The following is a 23,849-nucleotide window of genomic DNA, read 5'->3' on the forward strand; positions in this document are numbered from 1 at the left end:
TACTGATTCACAGAACAATTATGTTCATCGTCGTTTTTCAGTATGACCTCATTAATCATGTCTAAGGCTATGATTTAATCATGGGTATTTTTAGAAAAAGTCATGGACAGGTCACAGGCAAGAAACAAAAAATCACAGCCCATGACCTGTCCATGACTTAGACCATAACGACCCTTGATTGAATCTTATGGGGGGAGGGGCGCTGTGAGCGGGACACTGTGGGGGGCAAGTCCACAGCACCCCCTGCAGGGGGAGTCCCGGAGGCCTGCTGCCGATCCAGCCACAGCTTGGGAGGGGGAGGGAAGTCCCAGGGGGCCAGCGGCTCTTCTGGCCACCATGAGGGGAAGCTCTGGGGCCAGCCACTGAGCTGTGGCTGCTCCCACCGCCCCCGGGACTGCTGCAGAGCCACTCCAGCAGCGGCCAGTGTGGCTGTCCCCAGGGCCGCTACTCGACCGCGACCTCCGTGACAAACACGGAGCCTTAATCATGGCATCTGGGGCAGACTTGGCGGTGGAGAGACACCAATTATCTGCTTAGGCTGCTCTTTCCAAAGCACTTCCTTGTGAGCATCTCAGATTTCAAAAGTGAAGCCGTGAGGGATGCAATTTGGAGGGGCTACCTTCGAGGTGATGGTACGGTGGTGCAGGGAAGGGGCGACGAGCGATGCTTTCTGTTGTGAGTTAGTATGGAACAAATGCCTTAGCATACGAGCACTATCTTTTGGGTGAGATGTAAAGTGGAAGTTCCTGGGTGCCTTCGACCACTGGAGATCCTACAGGATTTTCCACAAGAGCCAACTCTGGTAGTCAGCCAAAATTCCAAATTGGGCAGTTATATTCCATTGACCTAAAATTATCCTGGCAGTTTCCATTGTATGGGACATTCTTCTTCACTTCCATATCCTAAATTGCTTTGCTCTGCTCTTGTATTCTACCCCAGACATTGCTATGTTTCAGTCGTCAATGATGCATAATCTATATATCATTACATATTTTGGTAGTGCGGAGGAACCCCAGTCGTGGGCCAGGATTTATCATAGTATGGTGTTAAACTCTGCACCAATGCTATTCTCAACTCTAGTGTTAATGGAGAATACTGGAGTAGCTTTTCTTAATGAGAAGTTCCTATAGGTGAAACACGAGGTTTATAAAAGATGCTGACAGATAACGGAAATTCTCCTTTATCTACAGAACCCACGTTCTATTCTGGACATCATCAGGAGGTTCCTAGTGCAGCTCAATGACACATGTGAAGTTTCTACATGGTCCCAGCTTTGTTATATTATTATATGACAGACTCTGGTAGCACACCCATCGCCATGGCATCTGAGCTCCTTATGCGGCAGCTTGCCTTATGAATTAAATGCAGTTATGACTATGGCTTTAACTCATTAGCAGGTCATAATATGGTTTGATACTTAGGAGACTGTCTTTCAAGGATCAGGTCCTTGAAGTAGAATGAGTATCGCAATAATTTAGTAATTTAAAGGGCTCTTTGAATATTGACTGACACATGGATGGAAGCTGTTGTTGTTATGATTATTTTCATTGAGAACCCTGGATGAAGTCTGTCCCAAATCCTTTCAATACTTGTGATTTCCTGAAAAATCTGGCATTCTTTTGCATTGTTTTGAAGGGGCCTTGACGTCTGGATTGGATTCAATGATTTTGCAAGTGCTGGAGCTCAGCAGAGGGGTGAAGGATTTAATCTGGAGAGCTGTCAGAACTGGCTGCCAGGAGAGCCCCATCCATCAAACGCTGACCACTGTGTCCGGATGGGCCCGACGGGCCAGTGTAACACCGACCTGTGCATGGCCAAGCACAGCTACGTGTGCGAGTACAAGCCAAAAGGTGGGCTCTCCCGCTGCCCTGCTCTCAGCAGGCCTTCCACACCTGGGTCCTGGTTGGAGGTGGATGTATTTATCATCAACTACTGGCATCGGTCAGTCCAAAGGGAAGGGCCTCATTGTTTTTCTGGTTAATCGTCATCTTTGTTAGATGGAAGTTGGGAATTTCCAAGCCTCTGACAAATGCTCTGGAAATAAAAGCATGTTCTGTAGAGTCCCCAGAAGGAGGGCAGAATGGACCAAATGCCCTATTTTATTGCCACCTACAATATTTGAGTGTGCACTAGTTTGGAAGCACAGATACCAGGCCTGAGTGCATAGAATAGGTCATTGCTCACTTCAAGTCTGACCTAGTAAGTAGGACAACTCATTAATTTGTAATTCAGACACGACTAGCAGCCCTAGGAGAATAGCCAACTGACTTGCCATAAATTGGTGTTTCTGTTGTGGGTTTTGAAGCAGGAAACTTGCACATTGATGGAGCTGCAGCCCAGCCTGCTAACCCTTCCCGAATGTCTAAAATGTTCTCTAAAAATACGCACATACTAAGTTATCGCCCAAAGACATGGCCTCATATTCTTAATAAAACACACAAAATATATCTTGGAGAAACATGCTCTCAGGCAGTGGTTCTTGAAGTGTTTAGTCCCCATATGTCACAACAAACTCCCTCTCACTGCTGGGAAGTTAGGGAGGAAGACAGAACAAAACATGGCTGTACCATGGTCTTTTTCATTCTTTGTTCTTTTTCTATGTTAACTGCTTGTGCAGCACCCCAACTGACTCAGCCTGGCAAGGGGGGGGGGCGCATTTTACACAGGCATTTCCTATGATTTTATTGGATATTTCTTTCAGTTTGCACATAAATGGCAATAAAAGAACCACGGCAGCACGTCTCAGAGCCAGGGTCAACTGACTCGGGCTCACGGGACTCAGGCTGCGGGGCTAAAAATAGCAGTGTAGACAATTGGGCTCAAGCTGCAGCCCGGGCTTTGAGACCCTCCCTGCTCGCAGGGCCTCAGAGCCCAGGCTCCAGCCCAAACCCCTATGTCTATACTGCTATTTTGAACCCCGCAGCCCCAGCCCGAGTCAGTTGACTCTGAGACTTGCTGCTGCAGGCTTTTTGTGCAGTGTAGACGTACCCTAAGGGGTTAGCTGAATAAGGAAAAGAGGTGGAGATTAAGTGAGGATTAGCTACGCTTCTGGGTCAGCTTTGACCAGCTAAATTGAAGTTAAAAAGGTGGTAAGCTGCATCTACACTAGGAAAAAGTCAGAGTTAGCTAACCTCAACCTCCTTTCCTAATCTAGAAATATCCCAAAAATCTGCTAGCACAGAGGACCCTCTGTCCCATCCCTGACAGTGGTATATCTGTACCCCAGCCTGGGATGGAAAGTAATGCCAGGATGCACAGGGTTACCTTCTCTGAGCTCACAGGGCCTTCAGGGCTGGTTCAGCTCCTGTCTCGCCTGGAGCCTCCAGCTTTGTGGGCACTGCAGTGAGGCTGCCTTCCTTTCCTGCACCCGCCGTACAACCCGTCTGCTAGAGCTGCAAATGGTTCCTCCATTTGGAGAGCCACGGTCAGGTTCCCTGAAGTTCGTGAACATGTTGGGGAGTGAGGGACAAGCTTTGGGTGTGCCCCCCATGCCAAAGCTGGAATGTGCATTGGCTGCAGGCATAGGCTGGGCACCTGGCCGCCTAAGGTGCCACCTTTCAGGGTGACTCTGAGCGGAGAGTCCACTGCGGGAAGAAGACATCTTAGCAGAAGACCCCACCCTCCTGCAGCATAGGACATCCTCCCGCCTGTGCGATGGGGGTGGTGGTGTAAGAAGCAGACTGGCTAGAAGACAAATTCCTCACCCCAGGGAGAGGGAGTGGAAGACAGAGGGGGATGTTGGGAATAAGAAAGAGAATAAAGATGGGAGGGGACTCAGATAAAGTGTAAAGTAAAGAGATGGGGGGACTGCTCACTGATACAGTACCTCAATGCCTGCCCTGGTTATGAGCAAGCCTGAGCTAGGTGAGGTTATTTTGATGGAAACCAGGTGGCTTTAGTTGAGTTTTACATGGCGTTTTGGGGGCAGTATTTATATCCAATAATTCAACGCAAACCTTGCGGCGTGAATCCTGTGTGAAGGAAGATGGACAGAGTTTGCAGGATTCCCAGAAGCCGAAGCTGCTGATTGTTGCGCGGCTCTGTCATCGCGCTGGGAACGGTGCAAACATTAATTACACAGGCTGGGAAGGGAATCAAAACCACAGCGTGGAAAGAAAGGTAACTGAATCATAATCGCAGCTGCTTCTCCCCCAGAACTGAGAATCATGTGATTTGAACTGGTCCAAAACCCATTTTGTAATTCCCCCTGTGATGGGTGTTACCGTTCCGATCCGTGATGTGATCTAGTGCGAGCGGGGCCGAGGCACAAACACAGGCCTTGCTGGCTCTCACTGGCTTTGCCTAATGCTTCCCTTGAAAACAGGAATTCTCTTGAACGCCGAAAACTTTTACGTGGGTGACCCTGCGTTTGACACCCCCGGGTCTGTGAGATACGTGACAAGAGAAGCATCGCTGCCGGCTCCATTGGACACTGTGGAGGTAAGAAGGGCTCACATCCTAGCCCCATGGAGGGAGCTCCGTGAACAGTGCAGCAAGGTGAAGGCCTTGGGTTTTGTTTTCCAGATGATGGTGTTCCCCAGTTTGGAGTTTCAGCAGGAAGCATTTTTAACAGCCCTTGAGTTTGTGACTCAAGAACTGCAGCGATCTATTCATGTGAGGTTTCAGGTGCACAGACCAGCACACAGAGAAGGTACAACATCTCCTCTCTTTCCCTGACTCCAAGTTCTTTTAAAGGTGACCCACACTGGGTTTGTGGCCTTTCCTCTTCTTTTGAAAGGAGGCCTGAGAGAGGCTTTATGGTTATTTTTTTTAATCTTGAGAAGTCTCAGGTGAGGTCTCATTTTCCCTGGTTTTGCTGGGGGATGTCCTGGGGGCATCTCAGTGCATGTGTATTGTGAGCTCTCGCCCTTCAATTGGAGGGTTGAATCTTTAACACAGTTGCCTGTTCCGCAAAATCTGTGTTGGACATTGGCATTAAACTGACAGAACAAAGACCCTTCCCCTCACCATGGCTACGACTTCCCACCTCTTTGCTTTTGGGATGCCGGTGGCATCACTCGCTCTCTGGTCCCATGGTGGTTAGGACCTGAGTTTCTGAAGTAGACATTAAGTGAGAAACCTCCCCACTCCTCACTCAACAACCAATGGAGCCACTCCGGCCTTCTCTCCAAACCACAGAGCAGCAAAAAATGGGCCAAGCCCCCAGAGCTCTCAAGCCTCCTGTCCTGGAAGGGAGGCTCCCGCTATTGAATGAGAGGAGGCACTCTAGACCATGCCTCAATGGTTAGATCCCTGGAGGACTGAAGCTCTCAATTATGGAGACCCCCCAGGAGTCCTCCAGGACTCTAACCATAGAGATCCTGCCTCCAGGATAGCCCCCAACCCACATGACACAGAGCTAGGGATAGAGCAGTGGGCAATGTGAGGGAGAGACAGACACACTCTATGGCTATGGGCTGGTTGTGTGGGGAATATTCTTCTCCGAGAGTCTAGCGTTAGTGTGTATGTTGGGAGGGGCAGGGGGAAACTTGAGGAGAGGTGAGGAGAAGCTGGGGAGTCAAGGGGGGAGTGGAACCAGGACAGCGATGGGGAAGATGGAACCAGTCAGAGGAAGGGGATAGGTGGGGAAAAACAAGGAAGGATTTGTGGTGGAGAAGGAGTCACAGAGGAAGTATCTTTGGATGGTGAACAGAAAAGGGGATTTATGCAAAAGAGATAATGGCTATTCATCAACTATATAAGTCAGGGCATTACGTCATTAGCATACAGTCTGCAGCTTTCGGGACCTACCCCCGGAACAGGTGTGGCACAAGCCCATTTGCTTTCCTCTTTAATATCCAGGTGGCTCACTGGATTATTCAGAATGCACCACTTCTTGTAAGCTCCAGAGGGAAACAAAGCTGATTCCCAGACCAAAACACACAACAGCATTGGGAAAGGCCTAGAGTGCTGTGCAAATCCCCTTTCTGCGCATTCTCCTTGTGTCTGCCTCACAAATGGCCAGCACTCTTTGGACAAGACTCCTCTGTAGCGCCCAGGTGCTTTAATGCTGGGGCAGTTTGTAGGGGAATTACTCTGTGGCTGCTGGCATGAAAAGAGATGCTGCGAATTCCGCAGAGCCAGTTCATACAGTAACTATGGAAACTGCACCGAAGTTGCCCTGACTTTCACCAGGTCTGCATCTGGTCCAAGGCTGAAGCTGTAGGATGATATTTCTTATAATAGATTCCAAAGGCTTCCTTAAGGAATTGTCGCATGTCATGAAGTATGAAGACTAACCAGATCTTGGATGGAAATGAATTCACCTTCTGTCTGCATTATTTCTTTCTACTTGAGAATGCAGAAAATGTCACACTGTGATGGATTGTGCTCCATCTAGTCCCAAAAGTTAATGGGAGAAAATTTCTTCCTGACTGTGAAACACGACAATACGGCATACTTATAATTTTGGTTGAAGAGGGATGAACAATATGGTCTAACAGGCCTTTTCCATGAGTCTCAGTGCAACTGTGCCAAAGTCACAATTTTTGTGGGAATGAATTTTCCCACAAGAGGGTTTGATGCAGTCACACAGTCCACAGTTGTGAAAAAAAATATTTTGACATTGGAAAATTGATATTCTGACGTCTAAGTGCTAACTTGTGAAAACTAACAATGCATTTTCAACGTCAAAGCCAGCTCTGCTTAAAAGAATGGGTCTGCTTTTGCTTGGAAATAGTTCTAAAATTGGAAAAGGGACCATTATTTCCCTCTGAACTGTGCAATCTTAATGAAATTTTCCACTAACATGGTCAATTTTTGGCCCAAAGAGCACATGCAGTTGACTGAGATTTTTCACTTTTCAAATTCATGGAAAAATGTGAGAAAGCCTTGAATTTGGAGTGTTTGGGGATTTTATTCTTAATTTAATTCTACACAAGTATGTGCCTGAGCTATCAGATTTGTTCTTTCCTCCCACCTTCCAGGTTACAAGGAGGAAAAAAACGCTACATATCCATTACGCACTTCTCAGGATATTGGGAACTGGACACTACTTGAATGCCCTGCTGGTTTCCAGTGGTGTCACTTGACTAACACATGTTTGTCGCTAAGCAGTTGCTGCAGCCCAGTGGAATGTGCCAATGATTCCATCACCAATAGTACCAACTCCCTTTCTTGGCACAATGAAAGCCAGCTCAGCTATGAACTCCTCAAAGAGTTTCTCTTCACTATACCAGCTAACACCTCTGCTCAGTATCTGGTAAGTGCAAATTAACTGGTATAACCAATGTGTGGACAGGGCTCTTTTCCTTGGGTACTGAACTCTGGGTCCAACCTGTGTGGCAGGTGCTATCCCCATTTTACAGATGGGGAAACTGAGGCACAGAGACGTGAAGTGATTTATTCATGATCACACAACAGGTAAGTGGCAGAATCTGGAATAGAACCCAGGAGCTGTGACTCCCACTTCCTTCCTCTAACCACTCCCCCAGTAATTTGTTGCAACAATAAAGTGGATGGAAGGGTCAGTTTTCAAAGTTTTGAGCAAGATTTTAACAGGACCAGGCTCATTGCATTTAAAAAGAAGGGTGAACTGTAGACTAAAACTGCTGTTTATCTCAGTTTACAGCACATCCAATTCATATCAGCAAAGAGGATAGCATTTTAAGAAAGCTCCCTGAGCTATTGGATTTGCTGTGGTCTTTATCCTGGCTGTAAATCCAATGGTAAACTTTCTCACCCGTCCAAATTCGGGACTGGTAATGGGGATGGTGATGCCTGCTGAGAATTTAAGCCATGGAATCTAAATAATCTCTACCCTTTCACAGGTGATGTTTAAAGGTGAAGACACCTTTGTCAGGCCTAAGGATGTCTTCAGCATCCAGCATGATGCAGCGCCAGGCTTGTTCCTCCAGTGCCGGCCAAGTATAATATCACCTTACAGAATAAACTACTTAAGCACAAATTCTTCTGACTGGGTGCCCAGCCTGTCTGCCAACCTCACCGGTGCAATCTGGAAGAATGACACCGTGTGCTCTCTCAGGGTTCTCTATGCCACAGAACAGGTAACGCCACTTATCAGTCAACACAATCCCGGGCTGGAGCGTCACGGCCTCTACACCGTTAAAGCCACGGTAGACAATGGAGTCTTCAGTGCCAACTTGTCTTGCAGTTTCTGGGTCACTTCTCCGGTGTCAGGTCTCCGTGTCATTTACCCACCTCCTCACAGTGGCAAAGTCTATGTGCCAACTAACCACTCTTCGCTGGTGGTGAAGATATCCTCAGGGGTGAATGCGACAGCAAGCTGGCTTGGCGAGAACAGGACCTTCCCCTTCGAAGGGGCATGCCCGCCAGCCATTGTTCCCCTGACAGCAGACTGCACCAGGGACACCAACGACACCTGGTTCTCAGTGGTCAAGCTGAGTGGCGGTGGGGAGAGCGTGGGCACCATGCTGCTCATGGTGGAAAACTCGGTGAGCTCCCAGAACATCACTGTCAAGGTGAAGGTGGAGGAGCCCATTAGAGGACTCAGAGCGACCCCTGACCCAGAAACCAGAGTCTTGCTAAACACCCGGGTGGTGAGTCATTGCACTATTGTTAAAGTATTAATAATGTTTTCATTGCAGCCTTTAATGTGAATGCTTTGGGTTTGGGAAACAGCCCAGATGTAAACAAGGTGAATCACAGCTACACCTCCATGCGATCTGCCCCATTTTATGCATGTCAGATAGGGCCTTTGATCCCCTGGCAAACTGCCAACCCCACTCCTCACTGGGGAAGATGCAGATGCCCCTGAATTGGGTGTATAACTTAGCAGTACACATCCTGATGTCAACCTTAAATACCCCAGCATTAGGGTAGGAGAATGTTACCGTGATAGGAGAATGTTAGCTCCGCGTTTCTTTCCTTGCTCCCATAAATTGCCCAAGTGACCGGGTGCATTGTGGAAGGTCAGGGTTCATGTTCCTTTGACTTTCTTTTGAAGTTCTGATTTGCTATCACAAATACTGTCCACCTGCCAGCTGGAGCTCTACATACTTTCTTTGTCCACCAAAGTCTTGTAATTATCCTGGTGTCTTCAGTCCTTTGCTCCACTTCTCTTTCCCCACTGCAAAGTTAAACCCCGCTCAGAGGCTGTTTGGTAACTACCCATTGGATCTGTCCAATGCTCTGTTTTAATCTTTGGCTGCGTAATGGCAGAAAATATGCACGCCTGCAGTGCCTTTCAGTCTCACCTTCACCAGCTGGTCTCTGCAGCTGTTGGGTTAAGAAGTCTGATTGTGCTAATGAGACATGATATAGAGGAGCAGGAATCCAACCCCGGCCTGCCAAGTGCAACTGGATCTGTTTAGGCTTTGGGTCAGGTATTTCCTAGTGAAAAGGGTCACGGGTTCAGTGCAGCGAAGCAGCCAAAGGGTGGCAGGAAGGAAGCATGGTCTTGTGAACAGATCTCCAGGGAAGAGGGCTGGTCAGGAGACCTGGGTTCTGGTCCCACCTGTGCCATTGACTAGCTCAGTGAAGCATCAGTCTCTCACTGCCTGAATTTCCCCATCTGTACAAGGAGGCTAAAGATGCTCACCCACCTCTGCAAATTGCGCTGCAGTCTATTGTTTGAAAAGTGCTCATTACTATTATCTGGAAAACCAGGTTTTCTAGAACATCCCATTAAGTGGGACTCTTTTCTTTTTTAAGGCATGATAGCAGAGGGGAAGAGTCGACAGCAAAATAGTTTAGACTGTGAATTCTTTGGGGCAAGGCCCTGGTCTGCTTACTGTATGTGTTGTAAGAGCCATGCTTACCTAAGGAGCTGTAGGCCGGGATTTCAGCAGAATTTAGCCCCTCAACTCCCACTGACTTTTAGTGGGATTAGGGTACATCCCTCCTGAAACCCCTTTGAAAGTCCCAGGCATAAGACTAATTTTAGGAAAGGCTACTTTGAAATTACCTTGAAAGGAAACCCAACAATAGTTACAGTGTTGTTGTTATCCCCGCAGCTGAGAGTCTCCGAGTTTCTCCGCCTCTCTCTCACTTCTCTATTTGGACACTTGTACATTTGTTTGAACTAGCGGCAATAAACAAGACTTCAGGCTCCCCCAGTGCCGACCAGAAGCTGGAGAGAGAAAGATATCTGACCACCTGAGGAGGGGAGATTAGCTTGGACTATGAAAGAGCAAAAGGGACTCAAAGTTAAAACCTCCTATTTACTTTCCATTCAGACTAAAAACGGAATCCCCCAAAATACAGTAACTAAAAGGCAGAGTCTAAAGGATGCAGAAACCGTTTCTTGTCCTAGCAGCAGCTGTCAGTGAATCTTGAGCTAGCCTGTAAGATCGAATCTTTTCCATCTCCAGTTCAGCTGGGACGTGCTGTGCAGGCTTCTCATGCCCTAGTGCAGAGGTTCTCAACCAGGGGCCTGCAGCCCCCTGGGGGACCATGGCAGGTTTCAGGGGGGTCCCTCAAAATAACCCAGGAAACAGGGTCGGCTTTAGATGCGCTGGGGCCCAGGGCAGAAAGCTCAAGCCTGAGCCCCACAGTGTGGGGCTGAAGCCTGAGCAACTTACCTTCGTGAGGCCCAGGGCAGTTGCCCTGCTTGCTACCCCCTAACGCCAGCTCTGGCTTTCAATCTCCTGGAGAAGCAGGAAAAGAATTGCTATGGCACAGGGCGGCCGCGGAGTTTTTAGAGCATGCTGAGGGGAGCTCAGAAAGAAAAAGGTTGCGACCCCCCTGGTCTAGCGTAAAGTGTCCTCGTACCTTTCAGAGCTATGTCCCTGTGATGGAGGCCGGGTCAGATGTGACTTTCAGATGGACGGTAGACGACAAGCCATCTTTCACTTTTTACAACGTCGTCTTCAACGTTATCTACCAAAGCCCAGCTGTGTACAAGCTCTCGGTAAGCCAAGGCCTCTCCCGCGGCACCATTTCAGGTCTGCTTGTCCATTGGGTTCCACCAGCTGAAAAGGAAAAGCAGCAGTCTGACACATAGGCAGAGATTTCTGCCAACGCCCTGCCCGAGCCGCAAGCCAGTGGGTAACGCAGGCTGTGCACTGCAGCTGCCTGAAGAGGTTTTCGCTGCGCTTGCAAAGCTGCTTAGTCTTTAGTTTTGCTCTGTGCTTCTCTTGCAAAGAAAGATGGTGAGAGCTTCCTCTTGTGTTCTCCACTCCACTGCTCTCTCGTCTCTTCCCCCTCCCTCTCCCCTCTCCTTCATTCTTCATTCCCCCTCTTCTGCTCATTGCTTCCCCGCCTTCTCCTTTTCTCTTCCTTTGTCCTGATTATCTCCAGGTCTCTCCTCTGCCCATTTCCTTCCTCCCCTCCTGTCCGTTCTCCTCCCGTGTTGCTTTGTGCCTCTCTCTCAGTTTTCACAGTTCATCTTGGTCCCCTTTTCTGATTGTTCCTCTCTTTCTTCTCAGCCCTCCACCCAGCTTTGCCCCAGGCCCTCCGCTCTCCTCCATCCCTGCCTTGTCTCACTAGAAGTGCTGAAGCCGCACTTTTCACATTGCGTCCTGCACCCTCTGTCATGAGCTACTCACCTGCCCGTAAGGAAGCTGCTGCTTCTCCATCAGTGGCTATGATGGCTGGAGGCAGCTTGTTAGCGACAAGGCTCAGACAGAGTCAGCGAATGAACGACTGGTAAATTCAGGGCTGGAAGAGTCTCCTGGGTCTTGTGCACTTGTTGAGGTCCAGGGCACCAGGGCGGAGATTCCTCTCCCTGACTCCAGACGCCAGTTCCACCTTGAACAGACCTAGGAGTGAAGCCATGACAGCTTCACAGGGGAGATTATCCACTGGTTTGTGACTTGGGGGTCATGGTGCCTTCCAGTTCCGACAGCCTATTACCCTGGCTTTCTGCCTCCCTTTCCTTTTGTTACTCTCCCTGCCTCATTCACACTTATTTGCCAGCTCTCCCCTGAGTGGCACTGGCCCTGTCCTTTCCCTCTCCCCAGTCCCTTTCAGTGTTTTCCTCTGGACTCTCTCTGGTTTATTGGAGCCTGTCACGGGGGCACTCACCACTAGGAGCGCCTCCTCCTGGCTGCTCTGGGGATTAGCTCCTTCCAGGTCTGGGGTCCCCTTCTGCTGCTTGCTGCATGCCCTACTGCACTCAGTCTCTGCGACTGGGTGCTTGTTCTTCGTGACTTGGCTTTCCAACCAGGTCACTATATGCGTTTCCCCCTTCTAGGGTATCAAAGTCTTTCTAAGTCTCTGTTCACGCCAGCTGTCTCAGGCAGTCTGCCCACTCACTGCCCCATGGTGCCACTCCCTCAGGGGCTGGCCGGGGAACCCAGGCCCGCCCTCTGCTCTGGGTTCCGGCTCAGGGGCCTTCTCCTCAGCAGCCAAGGTCTGGCCTCTCCCACCCCTTGCTGCTTTTCCCCTGAGTCTTTCCTACCTTTCTGGTTCTCTCTCCCAAATTCCCTTCTCCCAGGAAGTAACTGTAGACTTCCCTTTATAGTCCCAACCACACCTCCCTTCCCCCCAAAGCCTTCCCCCTGTTGCTAATCCCTTGGCTTTATGTAAACCCCGCCTGTTCCCTCACAGATGAACTTGCTTCCAATTAGTGGCCTCCTCCTCACCTAAATCTCTCCCCTGTTTGCCACTTAATTGGCTGATTGGGCCCACTTGGCCTAATTCAGCTCTCTCAGGGCCCGTTTGGGGAGACACCACATCCCAGTGTCCCTTTAGCACAGTGAAACCCAGATCCCTCCTTGGTGCTATACTCCCAGGAGTGGGGAGCGTGGTGAGGTGACCTCAGAGCTCTTCCATTTGTCCTGCCCGTCCCTAACAGCTCACCGCGTCCAATCATGTCAGCAATGTCACAGTTGATTACAACGTCACGGTGGAGAAGATGCATAGGATGAAGGACCTGACCGTGTCCGAGATCCCACTGGTCCTCCCTCAGAACACGACCGTGGAGCTTACCGCCAGAGTACAGATCGACTCAGCTGTGGACGCTGCCTTCTTGTGAGTCCTCTGCAAGTTGCCCAAACTTAGGGTCTCACCGTGCACAGCTCAGGGGCTTTGCCGTGGCTGATTCTCACCTGAGGGCCAATTGATTTCAAATGGGTATTAGGCCTAATTCGCAGGGTCTGGCTTCTTCTTTCCTCAGCGCTCATTCAAGGCAAATTCCTATTGAATTCCCTGAGTAAGACCTTTGCTAGGTGATCCTTTGTTTGGCTCTGTCTTCGTTCCTCACCTGCTCAGAAGAGAATCATCACAGAACTCCCTGTGCAGTGTCTCTCCTCTCCTATGGGATATGTTTTGGCACCAGGGAAGGGCATGCTGGTATTTGTAATGCCAGGTTTTTGGAACAGGAGCCGAGTGGTGGTTAACTGGAGCAGGACTGAGTAATCTTGGTAAAGAAATCTAAACACAGTGGTACCAGAACAACAAAATCTGGTATTTACACAGAGACTGATTTTCAGAGGGGCTTAGTATCCCAGCATCCCCACTGGGTTCAGCCGGGGTAGTAGGTGCTCACTGTTTCTGGAGGTCAGTCCCATAATGCCTTTCTTCCGCAACACTTGCTATTTGGCTGTTTAGAAGTGACTCCTTCCCTTTCTCTAACTGCCACCATACTCCCGTCACCAAGGCACTGCGATGGAATTAGAACAGCTCGCCTTGTGAGACTCAGCAGCACCCTTTGCGGTAGCTCCCTTGGTAACCACAGTGTTGTGACTGTAACAGAACACTGGGAATGGCACTGGGGGTGCTTACGGGATTCCAGGCGGGATCCTAAGATGCTCCAAAAGCAGCTTCCGTTTCACTATGGAACGACCAGCTCATGGCCTGCATGTCTGATCTGCTTTCCTCTCCTCAGGTGGGATTTTGGAGATGGTGGTCATGAAATGTACCAGTTTAAACCCCCATATAATGAGTCTTTCCTCATTCCTGATCCCAGCATCCATCAGGTTGTGATTGAGCACAACGTATCCTACACCTATCAAGTACCAGGTAAGCTCTGTTTGCGTATCCTGGGCAAAAAGGGCTCATGCAGTTTTATTGCACTGGGGTTACAGGGATCAAGAGCTTCAGAAAGTCCTAGCACTTCCACACTAGAGAATGATTCAGAGGCCTGCGTGTATCATTAGGCTCTTTCTTGATTAATCTCCCTCCACTGTTGGTGCTGCTGGTGACTGGCAGTAATAAACAACAGATGAAGCCCTGGCAGAATGAGCGTCAAGGAAGGTGCTGATGAAGACAGGCGGTGGGACTGGATGATCAGACATCATCTCTGACTGTGAGAACCTGTTCACAGCTTAATTTCTCCTCTGGATCGCTGGTTCAAATCTAGCCAGACTGGAAGTGAGCAGAAAGTGTCACCATCCAATAATCTCACTGGATGTGTGTTCACATCATAGAAACTACCCTCATTGGCACAAGCAGATTTCTTTTTTGGCAGTCTCAGGAGAGAGGCCAATAGCAGACTGGCCCGTGGAGACTGAACTTCCCTCACGTCCCGGGTTTGGGTCAGGGGTGAGGCACAGGCAGAAGCAGCATGCATGGCCGCTGCCCTGTCCATCCACTATTATGTGGATGAACAGGAAAAGAATCAGCCTTCAGAAATGCCAGGCTGGCTTCTTATATAGGCAGGCTAGCCACACATGCCCATCCCATTCCATGCACCCTTAGAGGCAATGAGAAAAAAAAGAGAAATAAAGTGTGTGTGTGTGTGGTGCAGAAGCAGAGCAGTGTCTACCAGGAATGTTTTTAACCTTTCCCCTGTGGCCGTTAAGGCCTGTGGTGGTTGCATGGACCCCTCCAACATGACTGCCCGTGTTCTGTTCTCTTCATCTGCAGGAGAATATACCCTGGTTGTTCTAGTGTCAAACAGTTTTGAGAACCTCACCTACCAGATCCCGGTTCACATCCACACTTACCTGACTGACTTGACTGTAGAAGCAGATGCAGATGTCCTGGTCGTAGGCCGGCCTGTCACCTTCGAAGCCTATCCGCTGCCATCCCCCTATGGAGTCTGGTACACCTGGGACTTTGGGGATGGCTCCTCGCTGCTGTTGGAGAGCCAACCTAGAGCGACTCACAGCTATCAGACCAGAGGGGTGTACAACGTCAGCCTAACCGCCAACAACACGATTAGCAGCGTCGAGACACACCAGCGTTACCGCGTTTTTGAAGAGATCACTGGGTTGAGAGTTTCATCCGACGAGGTGGCAGAGCAAGGCATCTCAATATCAATAAATGCTTCAGTGGAGACAGGAGACAATATCACCTGGATATTTGACATGGGGGACGGGACCATACTGATGAGCACAGTGCCAGCAGTCGAACATAGGTATGAAAAGGATGTCAACTGTTGCACTATTAACGTGACAGCTGTGAATCCTGTGAACTCTGTTTCGCAAACTGTGCCTGTCAGGGTATTCGTCCTGGAGGTCCTCAAAATAGAGCCTTCCTCTTGCATCCTGGAACACCCCAACGTGCAGTTCACCGCGTACGTCTCGGGGAACTCCGAAAACTACATTTTCGACTGGACCTTTGGAGATGGCTCATCCAACGTCACTGTTTATGGGGACCCCGTGGTGACACACAACTTCACCCACAGCGGAGTCTTCGCTCTCTCCCTGGTTCTCTCAAGCAGTGTTAACAAGGCGCATTACTTCACCATCGTCTGTGTGGAGCCGGAGATTGCCAATGTCACGCTCCGACCCCCCAAGCAGTTTGTGCGGCTTGGCAAAGAGAGCAACTTCCAGGTCAGTGCCATGCCTCTGTACCAGTACAGATACCACTGGGACTTTGGGACCAATGATTCCGCTAGGTCCGGAGGGACTGAAGTGAGTTACACTTACAAGAGCACAGGGGTCTACCTGGTCACAGTGACCGTCTCCAACAATGTCTCGTTCAACAATGACACGGCTTTTGTGGAAGTCCAAGAACCAGTTGGGGTAGCGAAGATTGAATACAACGGGACAAGGGTTTTGGAGCTCAACCAGATCTATCTGTTCTCCGCCAGTGGGAATGGGACCAAAGTGAGCTACCGCTGGGACATGGGGGATGGCTGTAACCAGCTTGGACCGATCGTCACCCACTCTTACAACAATACTGGCAACTACACTATCAGCTTGACTGGCTGGAATGATGTGAGCCTCAATGAGACCAGGCTCAACCTCACCGTGAAGAGGCGACTCCAGGGGCTTACCATCAATGCCAGCAGGACTATGGTGCCACTGAATGGGTCAGTGAGCTTTGTAGCCACTCTCCTAGCCGGCAACGCTAGCCGATACTCCTGGATCCTGTGCGATAGGTGCACACCCATCCAAGGCTCCTACACCATTTCCTACACATTCCGGTCCGTGGGGACTTTTAACGTCATTGTGACAGCGGAGAACGAGATCAGCTCCCTGCAGGACAGCATCTTCGTCTACGTCTTGCAACAGATCGAAGGACTGCAAATCGCCAGCAGCGACCTCGTGGAGGATGCCTATTTCCCAACCAACAAAACTCTTCATCTGCAGGCAGCGGTGAGAGATGGGACAAACATCTCTTACAGCTGGATGGCCTTGAAGGACAGCACCCCTGTGCAGACATTCAGTGGGAAGATCTTCTCCTTGAGCATCCTGGAGGCTGGGAACTACACGATCCATCTGAAAGCCACTAACATGCTGGGAAGCACAGCTGTTAACAGGACAGTGGAGTTCATTGAAAGCATCGGCCTTTTAAAACCTTCTGCCTTCCCCAACCCGGCTGCCGTAAACGCCTCTGTTAACATAAGCACCGGCGTAACCACGGGCACTTGCCTAACATATATTTGGCACCTGGAAGATAGTAACAGGAGAGAAACCATTGTACCCTTCATCATACACTCTTTCCAAAGACCTGGAGCTACAGCGATCACGGTCACAGCTGAAAACAAGATTAGTTCCACTAATGCATTGGTTTACATCTTTATACAGGAACCCATAGTGGGGTTGAGGATTGGGACTGCAGAGGTGGACTGCAGCTACGTCCCATCAGGCTCTGTGGTAACCTTCAGCGGTGAACTCGAAAAGGGGACCAACGTGACATGGCTGTGGGAGCTGCCAAAAGGCTTGCAGACTGGACAGACTGTGGCGGTGACATTCCCTAAGGCAGGCTTTTTCTCTGTCCATCTGAATGTATCCAATGACGTCAGCTGGGCTGTGGCCAGCAAGAATATCACAGTGCAGGACAGGATTGAAGGGCTGGAGCTTTTTGTGAGCAAGAAGGTTGTGGAGCCTGGGGAACAGATTTCTTTTGTGATCAGCATGTTCTCTGGTTCCTCCGTGAGCTATTTGGTGAACATAAGTGGGGGCTACTCTGTGGTGCTTAATGGATCTAGGTTCACCCATGAGTTCCCTGAGAGCGGTGACTACCTCGTGGTGGTGATGGTGCAGAACCAAGTCAGCAAGGCATGCGCACAGGTGCTTATCTCAGTACTGGAAGCCATCCATGACCTAAGGCTTGTGAACTGCTGCGAGCAGGGTATCCCAACAGGAACAAAAAAGACCTTCACCGCCCAGGTTGGGAGTGGCTCACGGGTGTTGTACTCCTGGCAGTTCTCCTTGCAGAAAGAGCACGGCCGTGCCCTGGTCAGCTTGGCAGGCAGAAGTGTCTCCTACACTCCAGTGGCTCCAGGGCTGCTAGAAATTCATCTCAGTGCTTTCAATGACCTAGGGAGTTTGAACATCACCAGAGTGATCCAAGTGCAAGACCCAATCGTTCAAGTCTCCCTTAAGCCAGCGTTGTCCTTTGTGAACAGGACGGTGTTGTTTGAAGCTTCCGTGCAGCCCAGCGCATGGCAAGTTGTTTTCTGGTGGAACTTTGGCGATGGTTCCCCAGCTCAAATCACAGAGGTGGCAGCTGCCAACTACTCCTACCTGAAGGCCGGAGATTACCAGGTGGAGGTGAACGCCACCAACCTTGTCAGTTTCATGACAGCCCATCTCACAGTCACCGTCAGAGTCCTGGAGTGCGAGGAGCCGGAAGTGGAGCTAGTCCTGCCGCCACAAGTAGCCATGAAACGATCCCAGAGGAACTACCTGGAGGCACAGATTGACCTCCGTGGCTGTGTCAAGTACCAGACCGAGTATCTGTGGGAGATTTACAGAGCACCCAGCTGCCTGCACTTCGATGACACCGACAGGGTCCACCTGCTGAGCGTTGACCTGAGCAGACCCCAGCTGGTCATACCCAAGCTGGCCCTGGAAGTAGGGAACTATTGCTTTGTCTTCTTTGTCTCCTTTGGAGACACCCCACTGTCCAAGAGCATTTTTGCCAATGTGACTGTGACGCCGAGTAAGCTGGTCCCAATCATCAACGGGGGATCTTACCGTGTGTGGTCCAACACGCGGGACTTAATCCTGGACGGTGAGAAATCCTATGACCCTAACCTGGACGATGGTGAACAGACGCCACTGCTTTACCGGTGGTCCTGCACATCTTGCTCCAAGGTAAGAGAATCTGCACTGAAAAAGACGGTGATAATTAGTAGCACCTAGAGACCCCAACCAAGGATCAGGGCTCCATTGTGCTAGGCGCTGTGCGCACACTCAACACATTTTTGTGTCTGGGTTGGGAAGGCATAGAGGGAAGAGTTTGTAACGGACTCTCAGTAGGGTCACGAGGGAAGTGGGGATGGCATAGTACCCAGCTCAGGAAAATGGCACAAGATCAGTTGCAGGATTCCTTGTGATGGCTTATCGTGCCTATACGGTATTCCTGTGCCCCGTCCTGAGCATTTGCAGTGAGCCAAGGAGCTCTCCCTTCATCTGCCATTGCACCTGGCTCTGGTTAACCGTTCTGGTGTTGCTGCTGCTTTAATCTTCCGAAGGCATCACAACAACGGGTACCAATTTACAGTCTAGCAGGCTTGTGTTCTAATCCTGCTCCCCGTAGAGTCATTTAAGAACCTTCAAGTTCAGCAGGAGCCAAATGAAGCTTTTGAAGGATAAGCCCAAATAACAGTTGGGTACAGGACACTGTTCCTCTCTGGTCGACACATCAAACCAGTCTTGGCCACCAATAAGAAAGGATCTCCCTTCAGAGTCTCATGGCAAACTCTCTCAATTAATATTGTCTTGTTGACATCAGACTGTCTTGTTTATTGAAAGACCTTTTTTTCGGTCGTTTCCACATTCTAAATGAAATCAATTGGAGGTTTGTGCATCAGACTTTGTGTAAATGTAAGCACTTTCATTTGTCTGCCTTCTGTTAGCATATTTACAAGATATTTAATACAGAATTAATTTTTTTAAAAATGTGGAGGCCAGCCAAAATATAGGCGTGTTCCAAGAGTTGTTTACTAACCTGATGGAAAATACAGTGTGCTTAATGGTACCCCACCCTCCCTCCCCAGCCACAAACAAGGGGGTTGAAATGGGTAATTTATAGCAAGAACCGATGGTGTCTGAAACTGAACGTATTGGCTATGGACTCATGCAACGTGCATCAGTGCAAAGGAGGGTTTGAATGATCTTTTCTCCTCGCAAGCAGAGCTCGCCTGCAGGGTGCTCTCTGCACTTCAGTGCCACAGGAGGGGTCATCACCATTTCCAAGGCCATACTAGAAGCAGATGTGGAATATACGTTCGACCTCAGTGTCTGGAAGATGGGTCTGAATCCCGAGTCTACGAATCAAACCGTACGTATCTCTGTCCTCACTGTGCTTATGTCCGCTCCTGGGCACCAGGACAAGGCGCAGGGTCACACTCCCCTTTCCAAGCAAAACTCCAGAAAGGTGTATGGCTGGCTGACTTTTGGGATACCCACAGTCGTAGGTACGTCCCGAGTCCTGCTCCTCTCCTGACCCCACTTTGCAGGACAGTAACAAATGTAACAAGGGACTGTAGAGCTTGCTGCTGTCTGCATTAATTGGGGAGGAAGCAGAAAGAGATTGAAGGACAGATTTGCCTTTGATCCCTCGAGAGTCCTAAAGCTCTCATTGTCCATGGCCCTCGTGGGGGCATATACCATATACTCAGTGATGGACACACTTTAATTTTCCAGGGGGCAGCATATCTGCTGACAATGGTAATGTGTTTTGTTGTGTTTCTTCCTGCAGGCCTTTTATTAAGATCACGCTGTCTCTCTCTGTCTTTGTCTGCATGCGCCATGTTAATAACCTGATCATACATGGTTCCAGTTCACAGCAGATCAGATTCTGAATTTGCAGTGGCTGATCTGCCTTCGGAGAATACGAGAATACTGCAGCCCACGGGGTTAAGAACTGATCCAGCAATGTGCCCAGCAATGTCGTGCCCCAGCCCTACTTCCACTTAACAGTACCGTGCCCTTTCCAAATTGGCACCGGAAGGGCGAGCTTTCGGAGGGCTGGTACTTGCTTTTGCTGTCAATCGTTCCTACCCTTTTTTCCTTTTTAAAAAAGAAAAGGAAGTTTTTTTCAGGGCATGTTGTTTATGTCAGATTAAACCGAACACAGAGCGCATTTGCAGTCCGACAGCACTTATGGCTTATGTCAGAAACATTCATCATGGTGCGTTTGGCAATTAAGAGATGTAGTTAGTCTGAAAGTGGAAACTCTTACTGCCTGGATTTTTAAACCAAAGCCGGAGGATAAAGAAAAAAAAATTAAATTGATAGTTTTTCAAGGACATTCCGTACTATCAGCTTTCCATGCATGAGCGCAAAACAATGAATCCAGTGTCATAGGAAATTTGCAATGGCTGGAGGAATGAGGGAAGCTTCAATGCTCTTCCCCTTAACTTGGTGGAACACTTCTCCTCTTTTAACAGCCTGCCATATTAAACAATGTCTTCATTACTGCCTCTCTTTACATGCAGAATATTTATTATGCTAGGGCCCAGGCAAACTCCATACAGTGCTGCTTGGTAAGGGATTAAAGGCGTTTAGGAGAAGTACAGAGATAATACTCCACTAGGCAGGGGCTCTGAGGGAACGGGGATGCTAAAGTTCTTATCCCGTACAGCGCTTTGTCAGAGAGGCATGTTAGAGGTAACCAGGTGTAGGCGGTGAAGTTGAGAGGAACGTCTGGGACCACACACCGTCCTGTGGAAAAGCTGGCTGTCCTGCACTGCAGAGCAAAATGCATTTGATAGTCAGTAGGAGCTACTGTTCTAGCTTCTTTTATCATCTCTCATGTCTTTCAAGGGCATTTAAAAATGTATTTAGGATGCTGACAGTGTATACGAAGTAGTGACATAAAGAATGCACTGAACAGAGCCATGCAGGCCCAGGGCCAGATCCTGAGACCCAGCACAAAGGCCCAGGCTGAGCGCTGAGGATCTCAGCAGGAACAAGGGAGGAAGATGCTGCTGCAGGACCAGGGCCCACCGCATTCCCCTTCCATTGGGAAGAATGCCCAGGGGCCTAGGCAGGCACAGATCTGGGGCCTGCCCCGCACCCTCTGTATATTGGAGGACAGACAACCCTCATTGTTCAGGGCTCTGTGGCAAGCAAGTCCTGCCTCCCCCTTTTCACAGCCAATTTCACTGGCTCAGGGCTTGCTGCAGCTGCAGACGAAGGGCCAAAGATTTGGCCCAAAGAAAATCAATGCGAGTTGCAGAAGTTTCCAGGGCCAGATGCATGCCAGATGTTTGATCTCAGATCCAAATAGACCTTCCCTCTCCGAGTTAGATGTCTTCTCTACAGAGCACAGGTTAGTCTTAAGTGGGGTCAGAGGGATTTTTTTTTTTTTTGAAGGATGCCTCAGTTTAGCAACAGATGTTAGTAAAACCACAAGAGCCATCTTGGCATCCTACCCAGGACAATACACAGAAACTTCCAAAGCAACCCATTTTAAAAAATAAGGCAAAACAAAATCACCTAGTCTAGACTGGATCAATGTAGGGAAGTTCCAGAGATCCCAGCAGCGTAGTATCTAGGCCCTAAAGGTGAAATCCCTGTGTGGCTTATTCATGGCTTGTCCCACTAAAACCCTTTGGGAATCCTTAAGTGAACTTAAGCCATGCACAGGCCCCGTGCTGGTCCCTCTGCATAGGGGTGAATTTTACCCTAAATACATGTCATGCTGAAATGATGTGAACTCCAGTGCAGAGAACTGGGGACAAGGACGTTTGCAAACTAGTTAGAAGTTGATAGCAATATCCCCTTTGGCTTTTCTATGTGTCCTGGTTGCATCAGGCATGGAATGGGCATCTCCTGAGCTGTTCTCTTGCTCTTCCTCCCTCCTCGTAGGTGTTGATCAAGAATGGAAGGGTCCCCATTGTGTCCCTAGAATGTGTTTCCTGCAAAGCCCAGTCTGTCTACGAAGTCAGCAAGAGCTCCTATGTCTATCTGGAGGGCACCTGCAGGAACTGCCAGAACGACTCCAAGCTTGGGGTAAAGGGGAAGCTGTTGCTGTTGGAGGCAAAAACCGATCCATTTCGTTTTCGGGGGCGGGAGGGGTAGAATTAAGTAAAAAATAACACCATCGCCGTGAACTCCCAAAGAGAAACGGAGCAGCAGGGCTCTGAGGCTTTGCTCAGTGTGGCCCCTTCGTCCACTGCAGTCCCCAGTGAATCGGCAAGAAGACTGACCTCCAAGGGGGTGACGCGTCAGCTTCTTAGAGCAGGTTCTGTTTGCAGTGAACCTCGGGGAGGGGCACTGACCCCATCACAGAGCCCCCCACGTCATGCAAGGCCTTGCCGCTGTTGAGCCCACAAGCTTGCTGCAGCTGCCATTCGAACTGAGCCGCTCAGGTTCTGTCAGCAGCAGCTCCACCAAGTGGGCCTTCCCCTAGCCGTGCCCATACGGGTCTTCCCCAGGCTGTGCGAATCGTGTCCCAGTGCCGAGCTCTTCTCAGTAACGGCCCCGGGAGTTGGGGAAATGTGGCCTCCCTCCATCAGAATGGCTCAACGCTACCCCAGGGCCATTCAAACCAGGATGCCCCTGCCACAGCACCGCCAACCTGGGCTCATGCACCACCTGCACATTTCACGTTCCTTTTGATTGAGATTTTAAAGTGTTTTCATCTCTCTGCTGTGTGGCCTGTCTGAGTTATTCTGGCTCAGGGAGTTGAAACATAGATCACTCAGTCTGTTTTCTTCACCTCCAGCCACATTCCCCTCCCATCCGCGTGCTGGGCTATATGCTGTTGGATGAAACAGGCTTTGTAAGTGAAAGTCCCACTGGAAACGCTGCTCTGTATCCCCAGTGAGCTGAGCGGTTTCCTGCACGGTGTTTTCCGGCTGCCCGTCTCGGTGTGTCTCGTTGTCACAGTTGTACGTTTGTACCATTGACAGTAACATTCAACTTGCAGCCTGTAAAAGCAATGTTATCCCATGGAGATTCCACCACTGTTTAATTTGATTTCCTGTGTTTTGTGTTCTGTATTATGAAATATTTTGTCAGTGGATGATGTAATCCCAGAGACGAAAGTGGATCTCTCAGTGGAAATATTCCCACCAGACAGTTTGGAAGCTTTCCAGTTCTTGTTGCTTCAGCACATGAGAACAAAGCTGAATTATCAACTGCAAAATTGGCAGCCTTTGCCCCTAGATTCTATTTTTTCCCCTATAGACTCAGTTTGAAAACATTTTAGGGACATGACTTCAGATTAAACCAGAATTTCTCCCGTCTTTCTCCCTTCGTCTCTGTAGAGATGGGCAGCGCATAGCTTTAAAAACAAATCTCTCATCTTGGACAAAACCACCACTTCTACTGGCAACACCGGAATGAACCTGGTCTTACGGCCAGGGGCTTTAAAGGATGGGGAAGGATACACCTTTACCCTTCACATCACTGACCTCACAACTGGGGAGGAAGGTTACGCCTCCATTGACCTGCTCCCGAACCGGCCCCCGATTGGAGGATTGTGTCAGCTCTCTCCGAACGGAGAAGTCAGGGCACTGATGGCAAAGGTTCACTTTGAGTGTGCAGGTGAGAGCATGGTCGTGACAGTGCCAGAGATTAGCCTGGCATCTCTACTGTTCATCGGTGAGTATGTTTCACACACCAAGTGAGTTG

At 49.5% G+C, this 23,849-nt stretch overlaps 1 protein-coding gene across 1 annotated transcript in view; it reads left to right on the forward strand.

Moving 5' to 3' along the window:
• The window catches only part of PKD1 (polycystin 1, transient receptor potential channel interacting), a 143,752-nt gene that overhangs the window by 72,157 nt on the left and 47,746 nt on the right, over positions 1 to 23,849 (forward strand). The window contains exons 7-18 of the mRNA XM_084641518.1: positions 1,636 to 1,850; positions 4,325 to 4,440; positions 4,525 to 4,651; positions 6,927 to 7,201; positions 7,770 to 8,519; positions 10,700 to 10,831; positions 12,719 to 12,894; positions 13,751 to 13,884; positions 14,731 to 18,356; positions 19,399 to 19,545; positions 22,080 to 22,223; positions 23,483 to 23,762. Of these exons, the coding sequence (XP_084497644.1) occupies positions 1,636 to 1,850; positions 4,325 to 4,440; positions 4,525 to 4,651; positions 6,927 to 7,201; positions 7,770 to 8,519; positions 10,700 to 10,831; positions 12,719 to 12,894; positions 13,751 to 13,884; positions 14,731 to 18,356; positions 19,399 to 19,545; positions 22,080 to 22,223; positions 23,483 to 23,762 (6,122 nt within the window). The remainder of the gene's footprint in view (positions 1 to 1,635; positions 1,851 to 4,324; positions 4,441 to 4,524; positions 4,652 to 6,926; positions 7,202 to 7,769; positions 8,520 to 10,699; positions 10,832 to 12,718; positions 12,895 to 13,750; positions 13,885 to 14,730; positions 18,357 to 19,398; positions 19,546 to 22,079; positions 22,224 to 23,482; positions 23,763 to 23,849) is intronic.

This window comes from Lepidochelys olivacea, assembly GCF_965140295.1.
Source record: "Lepidochelys olivacea isolate rLepOli2 genome assembly, chromosome: 10".
NCBI lineage: Eukaryota > Metazoa > Chordata > Testudines > Cheloniidae > Lepidochelys > Lepidochelys olivacea.